Below are 20,336 nucleotides of genomic sequence, written 5' to 3' on the forward strand. Positions count from 1 at the left end.
AATTAGGGATTTGCAAGATTTCGAAAGGCTGAAAATTTGTATTTTTTCACTCACTTAAAAATGCATGTTGTTAAGCCTAAAATTACAGTGTTATGCAACATACAGTTTTGGTTTGTTTTTACTGTAGTTTTAATCTCAATTAGTATTTTACATGTAAATTTTAATAAGCTATTAGTTACTACATCCGTCTTATAATATAAGGGATTTTGAGGTAGCTAAAATCTATTATATTATGGATGGATGTAGTAATTTATTTCATGTAAATTTTTAACTTTTGTAGGTTATAGTAATTTGTTGTTCAATTTTCTTCATCTAATGAACCGAATTCGTTAGATTACGTAATAGGAGAGTAATGGACCACTTAATAATGGTATAATAGTAACTGATTTTTTTTGAAAAATCTGGATGCTTGAAATCTAGGCAAACTATTAAAATCAAAATAAAGAGTAGCCCTATGGAATTGTAAATCTATAAAAAAAATCTATTAAAAGTAACTATCAGACGAGTAACTAAACCAGGTAAACAAAAGTAAGTAATTTGTTTGTCATGACTAACTAATTAAACTGTTATCTTCATTCTAAAATACAAGGATTTTTTTGTTTGCTATGACTCATGACATGAACTTGTCTAGATACATAATTAATCAAAATCTCCTATATATATTTAGCGATAGAGATAGGATTTATGTTCGTCTCACAAGGGGTGTTGGCTCTGACTGGATTGGTTCCTATCTAGTTTGTCTTCTGAAGAAAAAATAAGTTTCATGTCGTTAATTAGTTAGCTCGACCGTACTAATTTCGTACACTGATTAGGCGTGCAAGCAACAGCTTAGCTTCCAAGTCCACTGGTATAATTTATGTATTTTTCATAGTTAATTTTACGGCCAGCAACAGGTGGATATGTACACATGATGATGTGTACGATGGGTCAAGATATATGTGAGAAGAGAAATTGAAATATATATATTATAGGTTGATTTATTATTTAGGAAAATACTGTACGTATGAAATATTAATTAAAGCACAATACATTAATGTTTTGAATCAGCATGCATGTGGTCATCTTTTGGGTTTTAAAAAGAAAAGGTTAAATAACATATTTATAAATATAAAATAATTTATGAATAAAATTTGTATATACATGTTTATAACGATCTAAATGTCAAAGCTTGATAATAAATTGCAACGAAAACCTCAAAATCAACTATGAATTTAAGATTAAAAATTCAAATTTTGGCTATTGGCAAAAGCCAAAAGATGAGGATGTGATGTCAGTTGCTTCAGGAAAGATCTTTATCCTCTAAAATGTAAATGATCGATGGTCCAGCTTCTAATATCACTTAGTACACGTTAAAAAAGTTCAGACTCCTCGAATCAAGAACTTCGGATAGTTACAACTCATAAACATTAGCCTTTATCCACTAGCGTTTGATCGACGACACAAGTTTATTATCCTTATCTATGGTTTCTAATTCTCAGTTCAAATGTAGTTCCATAATTCATCAATAAATTAATTACAACACCACCTGTCATGATAATTACGAAAAATTCATAGTTAGGATTCTTTTGGTGGAATCTATCTATCCAGGTTCAAATTCGACTTCATACTGATGCATGCATTTACCACTAATTGTGTTTAGTAATAGCTATTGTACTTGGCGATCAACATCGACATGTTTATGGTGATTTTGTCAATCTCAACATATGTTGGCTCACTCCGATGAGTTGCCTGTAAACATATGATGTGCATTCGTAGAGACGAATGTGCCTATATTATAATCGTTTATGACTGCGTTTATGCTATGTTTTGCAAAGCAAAAGAACAGACGACGAGTTCTTGGAAAGAAAAAAAAAGTTCTTAAAGTGGTGTTTGGTTCTTTAGTCCTATGACTAAAAATTAGTCACTGGACTAAAATCATTAGTCTCTACTGTTTGGTTAGAGAGATTAAAAGAGACTAAAAATACATCATATATAGAAATTTTGGTTAAGGGATAGGTGTGAAAGAAAGTTTTAGTCCCAATAAATACCTATGGAAGGGACTAACGGACTAATACAATCTTCTCTCTTTTAATCCCTCCTGTTTGGATTTTTAAGAACTAAAGGAGACTAAAATGGAGGGACTAATGAATCAGTCACCTAAACCAAATAGGGCTTAAGATACCACTATTTTGGCTTGCTAATTGAAGCAACCCCCAGTGATAAGTGGTTAATATCCATCCACACACAGGATGAACACAGCAATCAAGCTGGGCGTCACTCCAAGCAATCAGCCGTGCCACAGCCCACAGCTAGCAGCATCCCGTCCACTCGCTTCTCCTTGCTTACACACCACCCCCAGTGACTCTCCACCGTCCGATCCACCCCCACGCGAAAATCCCATCCGCCCATCTTCCCGCCACGCCCACGCGCCTTCTCCCTCCCTTGCCTTCCGGACAACTGCATGCGTCTCCCGCGCTCTCACGTCGCACGCAACCACCCCTATCTATGGCGATCCATCCAGCTCTCCAGCTCGTAGTAGGTTAGGTATATATATGCCCTAGCTACGTGTACGTGTTCTCATACAGAGATCGATCACAGCTGGGAAGTGAAGGTCGGTCGATCATGGACGGCGGCGGAGAGAGGTCGGTGCGGGTGAATATAGAGGCCCAGGCGAGTGATCCGGCGGGGTTGGCAACGCCGTTCGAGCCGCAGCTGTCGGACGGCTCGCCGCCGAGGTCGAGCATGCAGAGCCTGGGCGGTGGCGGTGGGGTTGACGACGACGGCGATGGCCAAGCGCGTGAGGTGGAGGCGGCGGGAGGAGGAGGAGGAGGGAGGCGGGAGGAGGAGGCGGTGGTGGTGGCGGCGGTGGGGCCGGAGCGGAGGCTGACGATGCTGGCGCTGCGGCTGGCGATACTGGAGAAGGCGGCGAGCGGGCTGGGCGCGCTCGGGTTCATCTGGGCCACCGTCGTGCTCCTCGGCGGCTTCGCCATCACGCTCGGGAGGGTGGATTTCTGGTCGGTCACCGTCATCCTCCTCATCGAGGGCGCCCGCATATTCAGCCGCAGCCATGAGCTGGAGTGGCAGCACCAGGCCACGTGGTCGCTCACCGCCGCCGGCCGCTCCAGCTTCCGCCTCGTCGCCCGCTCCTTCCGCTTCGTCTTTGGCCTCGACGACGACGGCAAGGTCCCCGCCTCCGCCGCCGTCGCGCCTAGGATGAGACGAAGCCGACGGCTGAGCAGATGGACTGGGTGGTTCACCTGGAGCTTCCTGTCACGGCAAGTCGGGCGGGTGTTCTACTGGCTGCAGCTGGCGTCGGCGACGGCGTGCGTCACGCTGTCGGCGGTGCGGCTCGCCAGGCAGGACTTCGGCGAGGCGGAGGACGCGCGGACCAACCGGCGGTCGGCGCTCGACATCTTCTACGGCCTCGCGCTCGCCGAGGCGCTGCTGTTCTTGATGGAGAAGGCGATGTGGGAGTGGGAGGTGAGCTACGGCCGCCTCCTCGAGCGCGTCGCCGGCGAGTACCACCTCCCCGGCGAGCCTGGGCTGGTCGCCGTCCGCCGCTTCTTCTACGACGCCTACTCCCGCTGCGTCGACGGGAGCATCTTCGACGGCCTCCGGATGGACCTCGTCTCCTTCGCCGAGGAGCTCATCGTCGGCGGGTCGCACGACGAGCAGCGCATCGGCGTCGGGATCCTCGTCAACGTCGCGGCGAACCCGCGGCTCGGGGAGGCTGCGCTGCGGCGGGTCGGCACGTCGGCCGCCGTCGTGGACCGCCTGGTGGAGATGCTCACCTGGAGCGGCCCCGCCGAGGCCGCCGCCCGGGCGTCCGCGGCGCTCGTCGTGTCCAAGCTCGCCAGCAAGAAACGGAACGCGCTCCGCGTCGCCAGCGTCCCCGGCGCCATCGAGTCGGTGTCGTCGCTGCTCTACGCCGCCGACGAAGAGTGCAATCTCCTCGGCCTCCTCATCATCAAGAAGCTGGCTCGCGACCACGACAACTGCAGCAAGATCGGCAACGCCCGCGGCCTGCTGGACAAGATCATCGACTTCTCCGCCATCGGCGCCGCCGGCGCCGGCCCAGTGATAACGCCGTCGCGCGCCAAGGCCGTGAAGCGGTCGCTGCAGGTGGTCAAGATGCTCGCCGAGACGACGGGGAGCACCGGGAAGCTGCTCCGGCGTGAGGTCGCCGAGATTGTGTTCACGGTGAGCAACATCCGCGCGGTGCTCCAGCACGGCGCCGGCCACCTCGATCTGCAACGGCTCGGCGCCGAGGTGCTCACCCGCCTCGCCATGGACGCGGACGCGCGCGAGAAGATCGGCGGCACCGGCGGGGTCGTCTCCCTCCTCCTCGCCATGTTCCTGCAGCCGAGCATCACCGACGAGGGCGACGCCGCGCGCGTCGAGGCCGGCGAGGCGCTCGCCATGCTGGCCCTCGAGAGCCGCCGCAACTGCGACCGCATACTCCGCGCCGGCGGAGACGGCGCCGCCACCGTCGCCCGCCTCGTCGACGCGCTCACCGACGACGCGGCCGGCGTCGGCGCCGCCCGGATCCTGACCAACCTCTGCGCGTACGCGGGCGGCGAGTGGTTCTCCGACCTCCACCTCGTGACCGCCGGCGCCGCCGCGGCGCTGCGCAACGTGATGACCAAGAAGTCGAGGCTCCTCGAGGTCTCCCTCGGGCTGGTGGCCCAGATGACGCGGTTCATGGGCCCACACGAGCTCTCCCACCACCTCGCCGGCGCCGGCGTCCCCGGCGGCGAGGAGGAGCTGGTCAACCGGCTGGTCAGCGTCCTGTCGAGGTACAGGAGCCCTTCGATCAGCGTGCCACGGATCCGACGGTTCACGGTGGAGCTGGCCATCGCGATGATGACGGAAGGGAGGCGGCGGCGCGGGGCGGCGGCGGTGATGATGGCGGCGGCCGGGATGGCGCCGGAGCTGCGGCGCGTGGCGGAGACCACGTCGGAGCTGGAGTGCTTCCACGTGTTCTCCGGCAGCGCCGGGCTGAGCCGCCACGCCGTCTCCCTCTCCGCCCTCGTCGACACCGCGCTCGAGCTCATGGCCACGCGTGCCACGGACGACCAATAGCAGCCCGCCACGTGTGAGAAGTCACCAAGCCGTCACGGCCTTTAATTCGTCGTGTGTACATGCCATTTTTAGTTTTTTTTTAACAACAACAACAACAGAAAAAACCACGCGAGTTTATTGAATTAAATTAATTCTTTCAATGATTCTTTGGAGATTTCAGATTTGTAGCAGTAATAATCACCGAAGGTTTCAACATCAATGAGAATGATGAATGATCGGATTACCAATGATCTGTTCTTTTGTTTGAAAATGTATAGTTTAAAAATGTATAGATTTCTCTATATGTGTATATATGTGTAGTGTATATAGAGGTGATCGATATATTTGTAAACAAAAAATAATTTATAAATAAAATTTTATATATGTATTCTTAATGATTTAAAAGTCAAGACCGTAAAATAAAATTTGATAAGAAAAACCCTAAAATTAATTTTAAATTTAATATTAAAAATTTAAATTTTAGTTTATAAGTATAAAAAGATAGCGGTGATAGATGGAGTAGTATTTATTATTGCTTAATGAATTAAGTTCCAAGACGTGCAAGGAACATGGAGGAGTGGGAAGCACACGACGCATGCCTGTTCCTTTTTAAGTATTTTCGGGATAGGGACATTTTGGTCGTCTGGAGTTGATGGATTTTGCTTCGATTTTTGGCAACTTTTCCTTTACAAAAACGCCAGAAAATTACGTGTGTTTTGTGTCGTGCCACACGCACTGCAGCACTAGCTCTTTGTTTTCTTAATTAGCTTAGAGCACGTATGCACGTATATACGTGCCCTGGCAATGCAATTATGTTGCAAGTGCACAGTTGTTTTTTTTCTTTTCATTGGAATTATTGAGCCCTTAAAAATATTTTTATTAAACTGCCAAGTTGATAATTATATAATTTATGTACGATCATAAAGCTTTGTATGGTTTGGGAGGCTGAGAACGTCAGTGACAGAGCCAACAAGCCCAGACAGCTAATGGTATCCCCTTGCAATAAACCAATTTTTAGATATGTCAACGGAATTCCGCCTGATTTTTACACACCGGAGTGGTAGTACCAATTTTAAAAACAGAGAGAGACAACCTAGTGGTGGGTATGTGAGGAAACAAAAGAGAACCAATCCAGGGGCAAGTACTCCGTCCGCTATAAAATATATGTATTTATATATTATTTAATAGAGATATTTTTTTTAAAAAAAAAGACATTGGTGTCTCATGGTTGGAGTGGTGCCATGGAGATTAGTTAAGGGTACGATAGGAATACATTTGAACGGAGAATGGTCGATGGCATAAGTAATACTAGCAATTGCTATAAATGCCGTTTTGAACATTAGAAATTACTTACATCTTGGAATGGATATAATATATTAGAAATAAAATCTTTTAAAATGATAAAAGATCAAATTTAAAATATTCCTTTTGCTGGGAAGGATGTCAGAAATTAAATATACTCTTTAAACAAAACGAGGATCAACCCAGTGACAAATGTATAATAATAAAAATTCTAAAATTTAAACAAAGAAATGATCAATCTAGATACAAATGCACGAGAAGTCAAAATTACAAAGAACGACCAACCTTGACAAGTATACGAAAAATCAAAATTTTGTGACAAGTAATAAAAAAGAATCAAAACTGACAAGTATACTGAAATAAAAAAAATTTAAACAAATACATGACAAGTATGGAAAAAAAAAGAAACAGATTCAAGATTTCAAAATTTTTTGACAAGTACACGAGAAACCAAAGCTACAAATTTAAGCAAAGTGAAAATCCCAAAAAAAGCAGGTATACGAGACATCAAAGGTATAAATCAAATTTTCAAATAAGTTTGAAAAGTTTATGAATAAAAAATATTTTGAAAAAAAATGTGTCTATGACAAAATCATGACAAGTATGGAAAAAAAAGAAACAGATTCAAGATTTTTTGACAAATACACGAGAAACCAAAGCTACAAATTTAAGGTTTAAAAAGTTTATGAATTCAAATAAGTAAAAAAATATTTGCTGGCTGTGGGGTTCGAACCCACGCGCACTTCAGTGCAGAAGATCTTAAGTCTTCCCCCTTAACCACTCGGGCAAACCAGCTATTTAGTTTTTTCTTTCCCACCTCTTTACATCAACTTAATTACACGCATACTTAATCTAATGTGAGAAGGCGTATTTTTCTCCTCGTCTCTTCTCCACCACGGACCCCGCACGCACAAATCAGTTTCGCCGCCGCAGTCGCCACTCTCCGGCGAGCCAGCCATGTCCGGCGGCGGCTGCAGCGTCCGCGCAATCTGGATCCTCACGCCGCACGACGCCGTCGCCTTCTCCAGGTACACCCCCCTTCAAACCCTGAAGGAGAGGACGCTCGAGCTCCGTCGCGGCGAGATTTGGCGCTCCTGATCCCAGTAGCTAGCTCACGTTCCTTTTTTTTCCCCCTCCTACTGTTAGGAGATTCGCGGTGGTGGAGAAGCGGTGGCGGACCGCGTGGGAGACGGAGGGCGGCGGCGGGGATGGGGACGTGACGGGCGCGGAGATGCCGCTGCCGGCTGACTACGAGGTCGCCGCTGCCTTTGCTGAGCGCCGGAGAAGGTTTTGCCCTAATTTTGTCCACCCTCTCTCCTGCATTATGATCTGGTGAATTAGCATGGATGTTACTGAATTTGGTTTAGTAGTTAGAGATTTTTTCGATACAACAATGTTTACTGACCAAACCATCTGATGATTCACAGCGGAATAATACATCGAGCGCAACAAACTAGAAATTTCAACTATACTGGTGTTATATAGTTCATTTTGTTGAGTTTTGATGATTTAGAGGCATAGCTGTATAAACTCATGTTAGAAACAGTCATGACAAGCCTTTGAATATGGCATTGTGCAGGGAAGGCACCGCCCGCGGTTCTGGAATCCGTACAAGCATATCATCTGTCGGGTCGGATTCGTGGGTTGATGATCCGATCACCCGCCATATTATATCGCTTCATATCGATAAAGAGGAAGGAGAGGGGTTTATGCTGTGGCCTGTGGTTCTTCAGAAGCGTGGAAGCTATTATATCCTTGTTCTGCCTCTGGTGGATCCGCAATCATTTAAAGCATATGAAAGCCTCTTGAAAAGGTCTGACTGTGGGAGTTCTGCCAAGGAGAAGGGCAATCTTTCTTCCATTCTGCTCAATCTTCCATGCATAACAGGGTAATGTAAGTTTACCTGCCTATCATGAATGCATATTAATTTGGTTTCAGTTTCACCTTCCACTGTAGCATCTCATCATCACTTCAAGATTTCATTGAAATGCTTTTGCCAGTGCTATGCTTGTATAATCATCAACTAATTTATGATGATGTCTCATTTATGTTCATGTCACACTCTTACTCCTCATGTTCCATGGTAGGGCATTAATGGTTGCACAGGTTATTGGGGACATAATTACCGGTGACACTGCTGAGACTGAAGTGATCGTTAGTACTGGCCCCTCTGTTGGTGGTCTGTTAGATTCATTGACAGGAAGTATAGGTATTTCATCCCGACCAAAACCTATTGCTGCACCAGTTGCAGCCCCAACAGCATCAGTTTCCTCACCTGTTGGTGCTCCTCAGCTGGAGTCTCTTAAAGGTGGTGTGAGACCTTTTGACAAGGATTTACTGCGGAACTTCATCCTTGGTGCAATGCCTTTTGGTTAGTATTAAGTATTAACAGAGCCTTCTTTCATGGAGCCAACTTTTTAATGCTCATCTAGCTACTTCATGAATCTGTTTATGCATTAGCCAACTTAGCTAACAATAGAATTTGACAGGAACACCTCAGGATCTTAATTATGCCAACGTTACTTCGATAAGAACAACGGGGTTTTCTGCTGACCCTCTACCTACAGACCAGAAACAGCCTGCCTGGAAGCCTTTTCTGTACAAGGGGAGGCAAAGGACTCTCTTCTCAAGCTTGGAGACTTTAAATGCTGCGCTATATGACCGTGATGATGTGCAAGATTTCCTTACAGTTTCAGGACAAGTGACGTGTAGGGCTGAGCTAGAAGGTTTACCTGATGTTTCTTTGCCATTATCTGGGTTAAAAGCTGCCTGTGTGGAGGTTTCATCATTCCATCACTGTGTGCAAACTTCAGAACCTACTGATGATAAGCAAACTCTAATATTTCAACCACCACTAGGAAATTTTGTTTTGATGCACTATCAAGCTTCATGCAACATGGATCCACCTGTTAAAGGGTTCTACCAATTGTCTATGGTATCAGAAAATGAAGGTGCCTTTTTATTTAAACTGAGATTGATGGAGGGTTACAAATCTCCCTTTATTATGGAATTTTGCATGGTTACAATGCCTTTTCCTCGAAGACGAGTTGCATCATACGATGGAAATCCATCAGTTGGGACAGTTTCAATGACAGAACATTCAATTGAATGGAGAATTGTTTCAAGTGGCCGGGGCCTCAGTGGTAGAAGCATTGAGGCTACCTTCTCTGGTACTGTCAGATTTCATCCTATAACTACCCAGCGAGTAAACTCATCATTTCGATCACTTTCAAGCTCTGCATTTGTTGAGGATAGTGATAGTGAGGATAATACTAAGAATGGTGCCAACTTGGATGACTACCTCATGGCAAAAATGAATAAGGACCTTCAAGCAGTTGACTTGGAAGAGCCCTTGTCCTGGCAAGCTTATAATTATGCCAAGGTCAGTCTCTAGCAAACCAGGATTTGTACTGGCACAGTTTGATAATCCATCTTGTACTTCTTTTTCAAATATCAGATCATTGAGGGACCATTTCTGGTCATGTATTATTGAGATGCTTAATCACTCAGGGCCATTTTGCTTTCACCTTAACTTTTTCACTTATTTTGATATTTCATATATGATCCTGTAGTGAAGTCTGTTAGTATTAACGCAGCACACTCCTGGATGTTGATTCGTGTTTAGCATTGTGTCATCACTTAACTGGTTATGACACATTTTTTGCAGGTTTCTTTTAAGATTGTTGGGGGCACACTGTCTGGTCTAACAATCGATCCAAAATCTGTAAGTTATTCGTTACCTTTCTTGTTCAATTACGATGGTTTATGATTTATTTGACCTCCAATCGATGAACTGAGTATCTATGTGTTATTATTCAATGGTTGATCTACAAATCTGATTCACAAACTATGCTGATAATTGAGTGACTGAATAATGAGAGAATTATTGCTGGCGATTAAATTTTCATCTGGTGAACATAAATGGAAAATTACCATGCCAAATTGCCAATATTAAACAGAGTGCATTCAGTCCCTGCACACTGAGATGTTGTGATGCTTGCTCGTTTTTTTATCGCCATATTTTTAGCTATAGAAAGGCAGAATATGTCCATGCGTCCATGGGTTTAGGTCTTGAGGAAACGTAGCAGGCTGATGGTATACTCATAACGTATGGTGCTAACAATAATGCTAATGTTTCATTACCTCCATGCTTAAGATGACTACTATAAAATTTCTCCATCCGATGTCTTGATTTCTATTCTTAAATTGTTCTTTACAGAGTGGTGATTTGGTACTGCTGCCTTTTTGATAATAGTAAAGTTATTGTCCTCTCCACTTTGTCTGTGTTGCATCATCAGACTACTTGTTTGTTCTTATAAAGGGAAATCTCCTATTCTTTCTTAAATTCAAATAAATGAACCATGATCATATATGTATAATACGTTTCTTTTTTGCTACTTTAAAGTTTAACGGCCTTCTGCAGGTAACCATTTATCCTTCTGTCAAAGCCCCAGTTGAATATTCAGTGCAGGTGATCCTTTGATCTTTTTAGCAGATTAGATATGACTTTTGTTCTTCTAAATATTCATCACTATAAGGTAGCTGCTTTTACAATATTTGAGAAGTTAGCAATAGAGAAAAAGTACCTGCAGGACAATAGTGCACACGGTTAAATAAATGACTCTGTTTTATTACCACCTGCAAAACAATGCACATTTTGATCTCATATGAAGCAGTTAACAGTTTCCCAGTTTACTTACAAAATCAGCTGTTTATAAAGTAAATTTCCATGTACATTATGGGGAAGATTGTTTTTCAATCCTTATTCGAAGAAGGATCTGAGAACAATTGATAGCTACATGGCAAGGGGAAAAACCTTTGCTTCTGTGGATATTAAATCATTAATTATGCTAGGAAAGGTACAAACAACACTTGAATTTGCTCTGCTCGTTCTCCAAATGGCAATTTGACGCTTATGCTCCTATTACTACTGCGGGTTTGCCCCTTGATAGTGGCTTAGTTGATTCTTCTGAATGAAGTAAGTAGCTTGGTCTATGCAACCAGATATTCACAACGTGCTATATTTCATGTCATAGTAACCTGTTGTCAGGTCCGACTTTGAGATGTAATAAGGTATTGAACTTTGATATTAACTGATAACTCTTGACATTTTCTTTTACAGGCTTCATCTGGAGATTACATATTATGGAACACTTTAGGAAAATGTCCTTCTGCTGCTTTGCCTAAAGAACTATGATTGTCAATGGATGTTCTTCACCGGACATAGTCATGTTTTGGTACCTGTTCTTTGCTGTACAGAACCTTAGAGCATGATTTTCCCCCGTTTGATTTCTCTTCACATCACCAGACCTGTGCTGGAAGTTTTTGATCCATATTCAGGAGTTCTTTTTCAAGGGAAAGAGAGCCCAACAATTCTGGATATCTTTTATCTGACGGATATCCCAGACGTAGAGTTAATGACTGGGTGCAATCTTGAAGCCATGGCCTTAGGCTTATTTGTCCAATTAAATTATCATTTCATAGGACTTAAGCAGCATCTTTGATAGAAACAAGTCAGACCATTTGGTACTCTACATTAGACTTGGCATAATACCTCTGTATGATTACTGCTGATTGAGCCCAGAAGGTGGTTGTTTGACAGAGAAGTTTAAACGTTTGCTCTCGTTTTTTTGCTGCTTATAAATCAAAATTTAAATTTTTTCAACCTTAAATTTAGAGTTAATTTTGCGTTTTTTTATCGTAGTTTATTTTTCTGACCTTTGCTTTTATAGTTAAAAACATGTCTATAAAGTTTTTATTTATAAAATATTTTTAGTTTGTAAATATGCGTTTAGCTTTTTTCCCAAAGACCTCCTTTATGTTTTTGTCAGTACTATGATATGACTGTCACAGTGTCATGCTGCAGGTCCATTGAATGGAGACATCTTCTTTTGCTAATGTCATGCATTATGCCATTGAGATAGATGATGGAATATTCGAATTGCATTGACAGGCTCACCTACATATAAGATTAGAAGCTTTTCATGGTCCCAAAAGAACAGAATGGGAACATCGACAGGAACAACATAGGGCAACATTTTCTTCAAAAAGACGGAAATTCAGGGGCAAAGTTCTTCTTTTCTCTCTTTGAAGCTAATATCGAAAAAAAACCCATACTACCTCCGTTTTTTGTAATATAAGATGTTTGATCCTTTTCTTTCAACGTGATCATTCGTCTTATTTAAAAATTTTATACAAATATAAAAAATGATAAGTCATGTTTAAAGTTTTTTTTATAGTAAAGTAAGTCACAAGCAAAATAAATAATATTTTTATAATTCTTTGAATAAGATAAATGGTCAAAGACTCAAACATAATGGAGGGAGTATTTTTTAGGATTTCAGTGGCGAAACTAGAATTGGGTGATATTTTTTGTTCCTACCAAAATTGGACCATTTTACTAATTCCAAATAGGTACGAATTCATTTCAGTTTACTTTTAAACGCACGTCCACTTTATAAAAGTGGACACTTCATGGATTTATACTAAAAAAATAAATAATTTGTTTATTGGCTATTTTTTTTGAGAGTACGCAGTACAACGCACGCACATTCTTCTCTTTCTTCCCTAAGAACGTACGCACGCAAACCCTATCCCTATGAGCATCTCCGAAGTCTGATGAACAGGAACGACGTCTACCCCTAAAAGCATAAAGCCGTTAGAAAATCCTAAAAAATTCGCTCGAACCAATCCCTATGAGCATTTCCGAAGCCTGATGAACGGGAACGACGTCTACCCCTAAAAGCACAAAGCCGTTAGAAAATCCTAAAAAATTCGCTCGAACAGAAATCGAACCCAGAACCTTAGGTGCTACTAAGATGCAGAGACACCGAGAAAAGGCCAAAGTTGACCACTCCACTTTTTAGCGCAGCCCCCTCATCTTTCCTTAAGATTTCATCAGCCTCCACAACTACGACCCTGGGAGAAAAGAAAATTGCTATAGTAACAATCCAAAGATATGTCTTCTACATTTTGATACTCTTAAGATTTTGGTTTTGATTAAATGACACTAAATTTCACTGACATTTGCCCTATATTAATCACGGGTCAATGGAGCATGGGTTGATTATGGTTATGGCACTGAAGTCACGGTGAATTATCAATTGTTATCAATATGAAAACTATTTAATTTGCTGCAAATGTATTAAGTGTTTTAAAAAACAAATGGTTTGGTAGCTTGAAAACATTTTTAATGTACTTCCATTTTTTTCATATAATAAGATATTTTAGTCCTATCTAAACTTGCCGTGAATAAATAAATATATCTTATATATATGTTTAAATTTATTAGCTTCCATATAAATTTAAGGATGATAAAAAAAATCACAAGACCTTGTCAATTTGCTTTTAGGAAGCATAAGCGAAACTATTTATTAATGATTAACAAATAATATGTGGGTAAATATTTTACATACGTGATTTTAATGAAATAAAAGCAAATACGGAAAAATAAACTACAATAAGAAAAACTCTAAAGCAGCTCCAAATTTAAATTTTAACTTTTGGCTCATAAATATACACATAAGCGAAAAGATAGTGTTATAATATTGACAAACATTGAAGTCTAATAAATACCATTAATAAATATCTAAGTCGAAGAAATGTTATCTTACAAATGATTTTATTTAAGAAATACTATAGTCGCTAGGGTCTCGTCTATCCCACGTCGTTATTTATTAGATAATCTGTATGATGATGATATTTCGTAGAACTTGTATTTATAGATAATTTTTTTAGAATTAAGCGTTTATTCGTAACATTTCTTACATTGTCTCTAAAATAAAACATAGGTAAAGACGTGTAGTATCGGTGTATCCGTGTATGTGTGTGTGGTGGGGGTCTTGCTGAAGTTGTGAGCTACAAAAGCTTCAAATAACCCCTCGGGAGACGCAGAAATTTCTTCGCGCACTTCGGTTCCCACGATGAGCGCCGCGGCGGAGGGGATGCCGCCGGCGGCGGGACCCGAGGCGGTGGGGGAGATGGTGCGGGAGGCCACGGCGTGGTGCGCGCTGCACGGGCTCGTCGTCGGCGACCGCGCCGACCCGGTACTTTCGACTGAGCCCTCTCCCCTTTTGGTCGTAAATCGCAGCATCTCCTCGAGGGTCTGGTAGACAGGTCACGTTAACCTAGCGCAGTATTAGGTTGGAATCTGCTCTTGGAAATCATCTAACGGTAGGCGCACCAACCAGATTGAGCTACGAGTGACTGGCTGAGTAACTTTCGTTTTATGATTTCTTACTTGTTGAGTCCTGACACAGATGATGTAGGGCAAAACGAAAAAAAATGTATACTGTAGTTTTGTTTCAGAAGAGAGTGACCAGTGAGGAAATGTAAATGAGATGTTAGCTTCAACTAAAACCTCATGGTTTCACCTATGTGGAAGAAATTACCTGATCACGTCGCGCTGGACTGCTGGCAACTTGCATAGTTTTGTCATCCAAGTTGTTTATGCCACCTAGTTTGTGGAGTAAAACCACAACTTTTGTTTCCTGGACTTCTTAGTTCTTATGTTACATTGTTTATATTTAGGCAGTGCATTTTTTTAATACACTGCTGGCTTGCTTGTTCTTAATGTCTTTTGCCAGAAGTAGATAGAAAAAGGACGGTTGCTTCAGAATCAGCTGTTGAGTAATATAGCAAAATTTCCCAGTAAACCTTGTGCAATAAACTTAACTCAGGTGCTTGCAAAGGATTTGTCCTGACCAAACATTGTCACTGACCTCTTGCAGCGATCTGGGACAGTCCCAGGTGTTGGTTTGGTTCACGCTCCATTCTCTCTGCTCCCAACACATCTTCCAGTCTCTTGTTGGAGGCAGGCGTGCGAGTTGGCTCCTATTTTCAATGAGCTTGTGGATCGTGTTAGCTTGGACGGGGACTTCTTGCAAGACTCTTTGTCTAAGTAAGTTTCTTTCCATGCTAGTCTCTTCATATTTTCATTCAGTGTCTGCTTCAACTTGAACTAAGGTAAATGAAGCCCCTAGTTAATCAATTCCTGCTAAAGCACTAGGTCTTCTAGTAAAGACTCCTTGTTCTTGTCACGATCAATCAGGTTAGTGAGAAGTTCAAATGGAATGTCTCATAGTTAGTGCAAATTGACCACCCATGCAAAAATTCTGAATTTCCAAGGATCCGCTGCACTCGCTATTATTGACATTTGATCAACTGTAATTCCAGAACAAAGCAGGTTGACGACTTCACTTCTAGGCTGTTAGATATTCACAGGAAGATGATGGAAATAAATAAGGAAGAGGTGCTTAACCTGAGCTATTTACCTTTATTTTTTGGCACTGTCCTTCTACTCTGATGCTAACGATTGCTATATCAGAATATTCGGTTGGGCTTGCATCGATCAGACTATATGCTTGATTCAGAAACCGATTCTCTTCTTCAGATAGAGCTCAACACTATTTCAGCATCTTTCCCTGGGCTTGGCTCCTTAGTAAGTGAGCTTCACAGGTAAAGTTGAATAATCAATGTCTTTTGTAGAGCTATATTTAGCTGCAGTTTTGACATTTTGGTCATTTTGAAAAAACTTATTTTACAATAGACCCCTGAAAAAACTTATTATACAAATAGACCTTTTTGACCGTGCCAACGTTATTGACATCGTTGTTGTATAGGACGGCGCCAACGACATTGTCGCCGTCCTCCTGCCACATGAACACAACATTATCACTTGGAGGATGCCGTCCTATATAACGACGACGCCAATGACGTTGGCGCGGTCAAAAAGGTCCATTTGTGCAATAAGTTTTCTTAGGGGTTTATTTGTAAAATAAATTTTTCAAAAGGACCAAAATGTCAAAATTCCAGGCTATACTTCTATTTTTTAATGTGCTGGTGTTGTACATGTTATGAGAAACTCTGCCTTTAGATAAAATGGAAGGTGTCATACACGTGGTTTCTATGTTTAAAAATATGTTTTCTATGATGTTTTAAAAGAACTTCAAATTGTACACTGTTAAAAATGGATTAGTATCTATTTAAATACAGATGTCTAGGAATTGCTAAATTTGTAGATTTTCACATGGCAGAGCAGTAGACCTTTTTCTGCTAGCCTGATATTTAATTATGCTTCGGTATTCAAAATGAATGACCTGGTTTAGTCAATTGGAATGCTTAGCTGACTGCTGATTGCAGCCGTATCACTGACATTAGTGTGCAGTTTCAAAATTTTTAAAGTAACGAAATCATACATTATAACTATATAATGCATCTTCTGCATTCCGCTCTAGTATGCAATTTTCTTAGGAAAGAACGGCAAACAAAATTTTCTTCAAATACTGAAGTTCTTCAATTTCTATGCCAGTGAAAGAAATTGAAGACCCTGCGTTCCTAGTATCTTACATAACTAGGAATAACTTTCATTTGTTACCTGTGAATATTTTCTCCTTATCAATTCATTTGTGCCGAACTACTATTGGGTCATCCATACGATGAATACCAACTGAGCTTTCACGAATTGCCATGCAGGTCTTTAATTGATCGGTATGGAAACTTATTTTGTCTGGACTCCAAGAAGGTTCCTGAAAATGCGGCAAGCTGCCGATTTGCTAAAGCATTGGCCAGGGCATGGGATGAGTTTAATGTTGACAGGTTTGGCATGTTCTACTTGGATCATGCATATTATACAGTTGTCGCTGAACATTATCTGACATCATCTTTTCACAAATTGCTCAGTGCTGTAGTTATGATGATTGTTCAGCCTGAAGAAAGAAATATGTATGACCAGTACTGGCTTGCCAAACATTTGAAGGAATCATATCCTTTTATAAATTGCAGTTTTTTTTTTTGGGGGGGGGGGGGGTGGTGGTTACTACACAAATTCAATTTTTTACTCCCTTAACAGTTCATTACACATGGCATAACGACTATCAGGAAAACTTTGTCAGAGGTGGAGGCTGAAGGCCACGTTCTCCCAGATGGAACACTTGTCGTGTGTGTGTTCAAATATGTAAAACAAACGGCTTGCAGGATAGCTGCAACCTTGCGGTTTGTTCAATGTTCATTGATATCTGCTGTTTTGTTTTGAAAAACACAGAGATGGCAGGACAGTCTCTGTGGTGTACTTCAGAGCTGGTTATACACCAAATGATTATCCTTCAGAAGCAGTATGTACATAGTGCAATTGTTTTTTATTTTAAAATACACTATTTGGTCCTACTCCTTATAAAGACCAGTTAGTGGAAAACGAAGGATTTTCTTTGACCTATATGTTACTGTTAACATGTCAAAATGCTTCTATGTGCCCTTATTATTGTTGATTTTGTTTTCTGTTTTTGTAAAAGGGGTCAAACACCGAATGCAAAATGTTTGCATGTTATATGGGCATGTACTAATAGCTTTTGTTATTTGATGGCAATGACAAGTTTCTTTTATTCTAGGAATGGACTGCAAGGCTATTGATGGAACAATCATCTGCTGTAAAGTGCCCTTCAATATCATACCATTTAGTGGGGACCAAGAAGATTCAACAAGAACTAGCAAAACCTAATGTTCTTGAAAGGTGATTCGATTTTTCAGTACCAAATGATAAAGTGCACTTGAATTTGCTGTCTTGGATACATCAGCTCTTTGTTAGAGGAAGAATGTAATTCCATTAGTTTCGCTATGTAGATGTTTGGACATCATGTTTTTTTTCCTAACCATTATCTGTTCTTCTATAGATTTCTTGAAAACAAGGAGGAAATCGCAAAGATCCGTAAATGCTTTGCAGGGCTATGGAGCTTGGATGATGAAGAGATTGTCAAATCTGCAATCCAAAAACCTGAGCTGTTTGTCTTGAAGCCTCAACGTGAAGGCGGAGGTTAGTTTCTACAATATAGTCTAGAACATTAGAACTTACCCCAAAGTCCTAACAGCAAAACCCTACACTACTTTTCTCAATAATTGTCTATTTATATTCAGGGAACAACATATACGGTCTTGATGTGAGAGAGACCTTGGCCAGACTCCAGAAGGAAGGAGGCGATGCACTTGCAGCCTACATACTGATGCAAAGGATCTTTCCAAAAGCTTCTCTCGCCAATCTGGTTCGTGGTGGCGTTTGCCATGAAGCCCTCGCAATATCTGAGCTTGGAATTTATGGTGCTTACTTGCGGTAAGATCAATGAATGCTTCGAAGCCCAATCTCACATACTTGTGGTAATATCAATGCTTTTGTTCTGACAAAGAGTTCATTGCTCTACCTGTAATTCCAGGAACAAAGGTAAGGTGGTCATGAATGAACAGAGTGGTTACTTGATGCGGACAAAAGTTTCGTCGTCAGATGAAGGTGGTGTTGCTGCAGGATTTGCTGTTTTGGATAGTCTGTACTTAACTGACAAGTTGATATAGACATGAGGTCAACATCTTTTCAGATTACTCCGCTTATTTTTGATGGATAACATATCCCAAAACAACAACAAATTGTATCATGTTTCAAGTGTATATGCTTAAAGACGAGCAGCATTATTACTTCCCATCTTATTATTTCCCTGGGGGTAATTATTGAAGTAGGTCGGTCAAAATTGGTGAGCATTATACATTATAAATTTGTGAAGTTTAAAATTAACGAAAAAGTAAGGACACTAATTGATGCCCCAATCTTTTCTTTTATGCTTATTCTAAGAAAGAAATTGAATTTTAAAACTTAAATTTGAAGTTAATTTTTGGTTTATTTTATCGTAGTTTGTTTTTCACCCTATACTTTCATATGCTAAGAGCATCTCCAAGAGAATGCCAATACTTTACTCTCTAAAATTATGTGTTGGGTTCATCCAAAAAGATATTGAGCATAAAAATCACGCTCTCCTCCTCCAAAAGAAGCACAAAACCGAATAATGTGTATTGAAAACACATTTGTACACACTAAATGTATCCTTCTAGGATACAAGAGAGTTGGTTTTTGGATGCGTAATATTGGAATTAGACTTAGGAACATATTAGAGTATTGAAAACACATTTGTACGCACTAAATCTAGGATAAAAGAGAGTTGGTTTTTGGATGCGTAATATTGGAATTAGACTTAGGAACATATTAGAGATATGATTTTTTAGCATAATTCACAAAATTCAGGTTTATGGATCAATTTTAGACACCTTTTGGAGATGCTATATGGACACATGCGATGAGAGCGGCGCGTGGCACATCGATGACCGGTAACGGCCAGCGGTGCAATGAATCCTAACGCCCTTGACGATAGGAGTGATCGGTGTCCAGCACAGCCACAACCAGATCTAGAGCCACGAGGCCCGTTAGGGCATGCACTATGCAGGCTCTTTGACGGAATGGTTTTAGAGAAAAAGCATATGCCACATAGGATAAAGCCACTCCTCTCACAGAGATGGTTGCTTAACGTGGGTCCCACAAAAATTACTTTCCTTGGCGCCCTCTCTAACGTCTCTTCGCTCTCTCCCTCTTCACCGGCGCGCCAATGACACGCGCCCGACGGCGGAGATCGGCGTCAGGCGAGTCCAGGCGGCAGAGATCGGCGACGGGCGAGTCCCGACGGCGGAGATCGGCCGAGTGCGATTCCGATGGCGGAGGTCGCGGCGCGACGGCGGAGGGAAGCCAGACGGCGCCGAATCGAGGTCGGGCGGCGGCGGAGGAAGGTCAGGTGGCAACAGAGCGAGTGGGTTGCGCCGAAGGCGGTGACGGGGCGACCTCGGCGGGCGACGGTGCCTTTCTCTGTCTCCTGCTTTCTGACAAGACAGCTGTGGACTCTGCGATGCGGGGGTGCGATGCATGATGATGTGGCAGGCCGGCTCCGATGTGGTGGGCTAGAGCCACCTGCCACGTCTATGTGGTGAATCTCCCATCCACCCGACCATTGTCAACCACTCTCATTAAAATTCTACTTTTTGTGAGAAGAAAAATAAATTGTAGGAACAATTGGCTTACTTGTCAGTAAAAAAATATATGCAACAAGTTCATGTAGAAAATAATTTGTAATAACATATTAATGATAACCTTCCTTTAATAAGATCCTGTTGCAACATACAACCAATATGCT

General features: G+C 42.0%; 3 protein-coding genes and 1 non-coding gene across 5 annotated transcripts; 3 read left to right on the forward strand and 1 right to left on the reverse strand.

The window, feature by feature from the left end:
* Window positions 1-2,582: 2,582 nt before the first annotated feature.
* LOC121056026 lies at window positions 2,583-5,279 on the forward strand. Its single transcript, XM_040529713.1, has one exon. The coding sequence runs from the start codon at window positions 2,602-2,604 to the stop codon at window positions 5,059-5,061; it is 2,460 nt and encodes an 819-aa protein (XP_040385647.1). The 5' UTR covers window positions 2,583-2,601; the 3' UTR covers window positions 5,062-5,279.
* A 1,775-nt stretch (window positions 5,280-7,054) lies between these two features.
* On the reverse strand, window positions 7,055-7,137 carry TRNAL-UAA. Its single transcript has one exon. It is a non-coding gene; the product is annotated as a tRNA-Leu (tRNA).
* Window positions 7,138-7,219: 82 nt separating this feature from the next.
* On the forward strand, window positions 7,220-11,943 carry LOC102717309 (AP-5 complex subunit mu). 2 transcript variants are annotated; one of them, XR_001551664.2, is made up of 8 exons: window positions 7,220-7,370; window positions 7,489-7,629; window positions 7,922-8,230; window positions 8,430-8,713; window positions 8,832-9,724; window positions 10,010-10,066; window positions 10,562-10,813; window positions 11,465-11,511. XR_001551664.2 is itself a non-coding variant. In XM_006664536.3 (8 exons), exons 1-8 carry the CDS (start codon window positions 7,300-7,302, stop codon window positions 11,537-11,539), a joined length of 1,878 nt encoding a protein of 625 aa, XP_006664599.1. In that variant the 5' UTR covers window positions 7,220-7,299; the 3' UTR covers window positions 11,540-11,943. The 2 variants fall into 2 exon arrangements, 1 of the variants encoding a protein (XP_006664599.1); XM_006664536.3 differs by having other exon boundaries at window positions 10,766-10,813; window positions 11,465-11,943.
* A 2,288-nt stretch (window positions 11,944-14,231) lies between these two features.
* On the forward strand, window positions 14,232-18,920 carry LOC102710932 (glutathione synthetase, chloroplastic). Its single transcript, XM_006664007.3, has 12 exons — window positions 14,232-14,387; window positions 15,072-15,241; window positions 15,517-15,592; window positions 15,668-15,798; window positions 16,816-16,938; window positions 17,023-17,103; window positions 17,200-17,280; window positions 17,384-17,453; window positions 17,727-17,848; window positions 18,009-18,148; window positions 18,250-18,442; window positions 18,543-18,920. The coding sequence occupies exons 1-12, from the start codon at window positions 14,265-14,267 to the stop codon at window positions 18,676-18,678; spliced, it is 1,446 nt and encodes a 481-aa protein (XP_006664070.1). The 5' UTR covers window positions 14,232-14,264; the 3' UTR covers window positions 18,679-18,920.
* Window positions 18,921-20,336: the final 1,416 nt, after the last annotated feature.

This window comes from Oryza brachyantha, chromosome 12, assembly GCF_000231095.2.
Source record: "Oryza brachyantha chromosome 12, ObraRS2, whole genome shotgun sequence".
NCBI classification, from domain to species: Eukaryota; Viridiplantae; Streptophyta; class Magnoliopsida; order Poales; family Poaceae; genus Oryza; species Oryza brachyantha.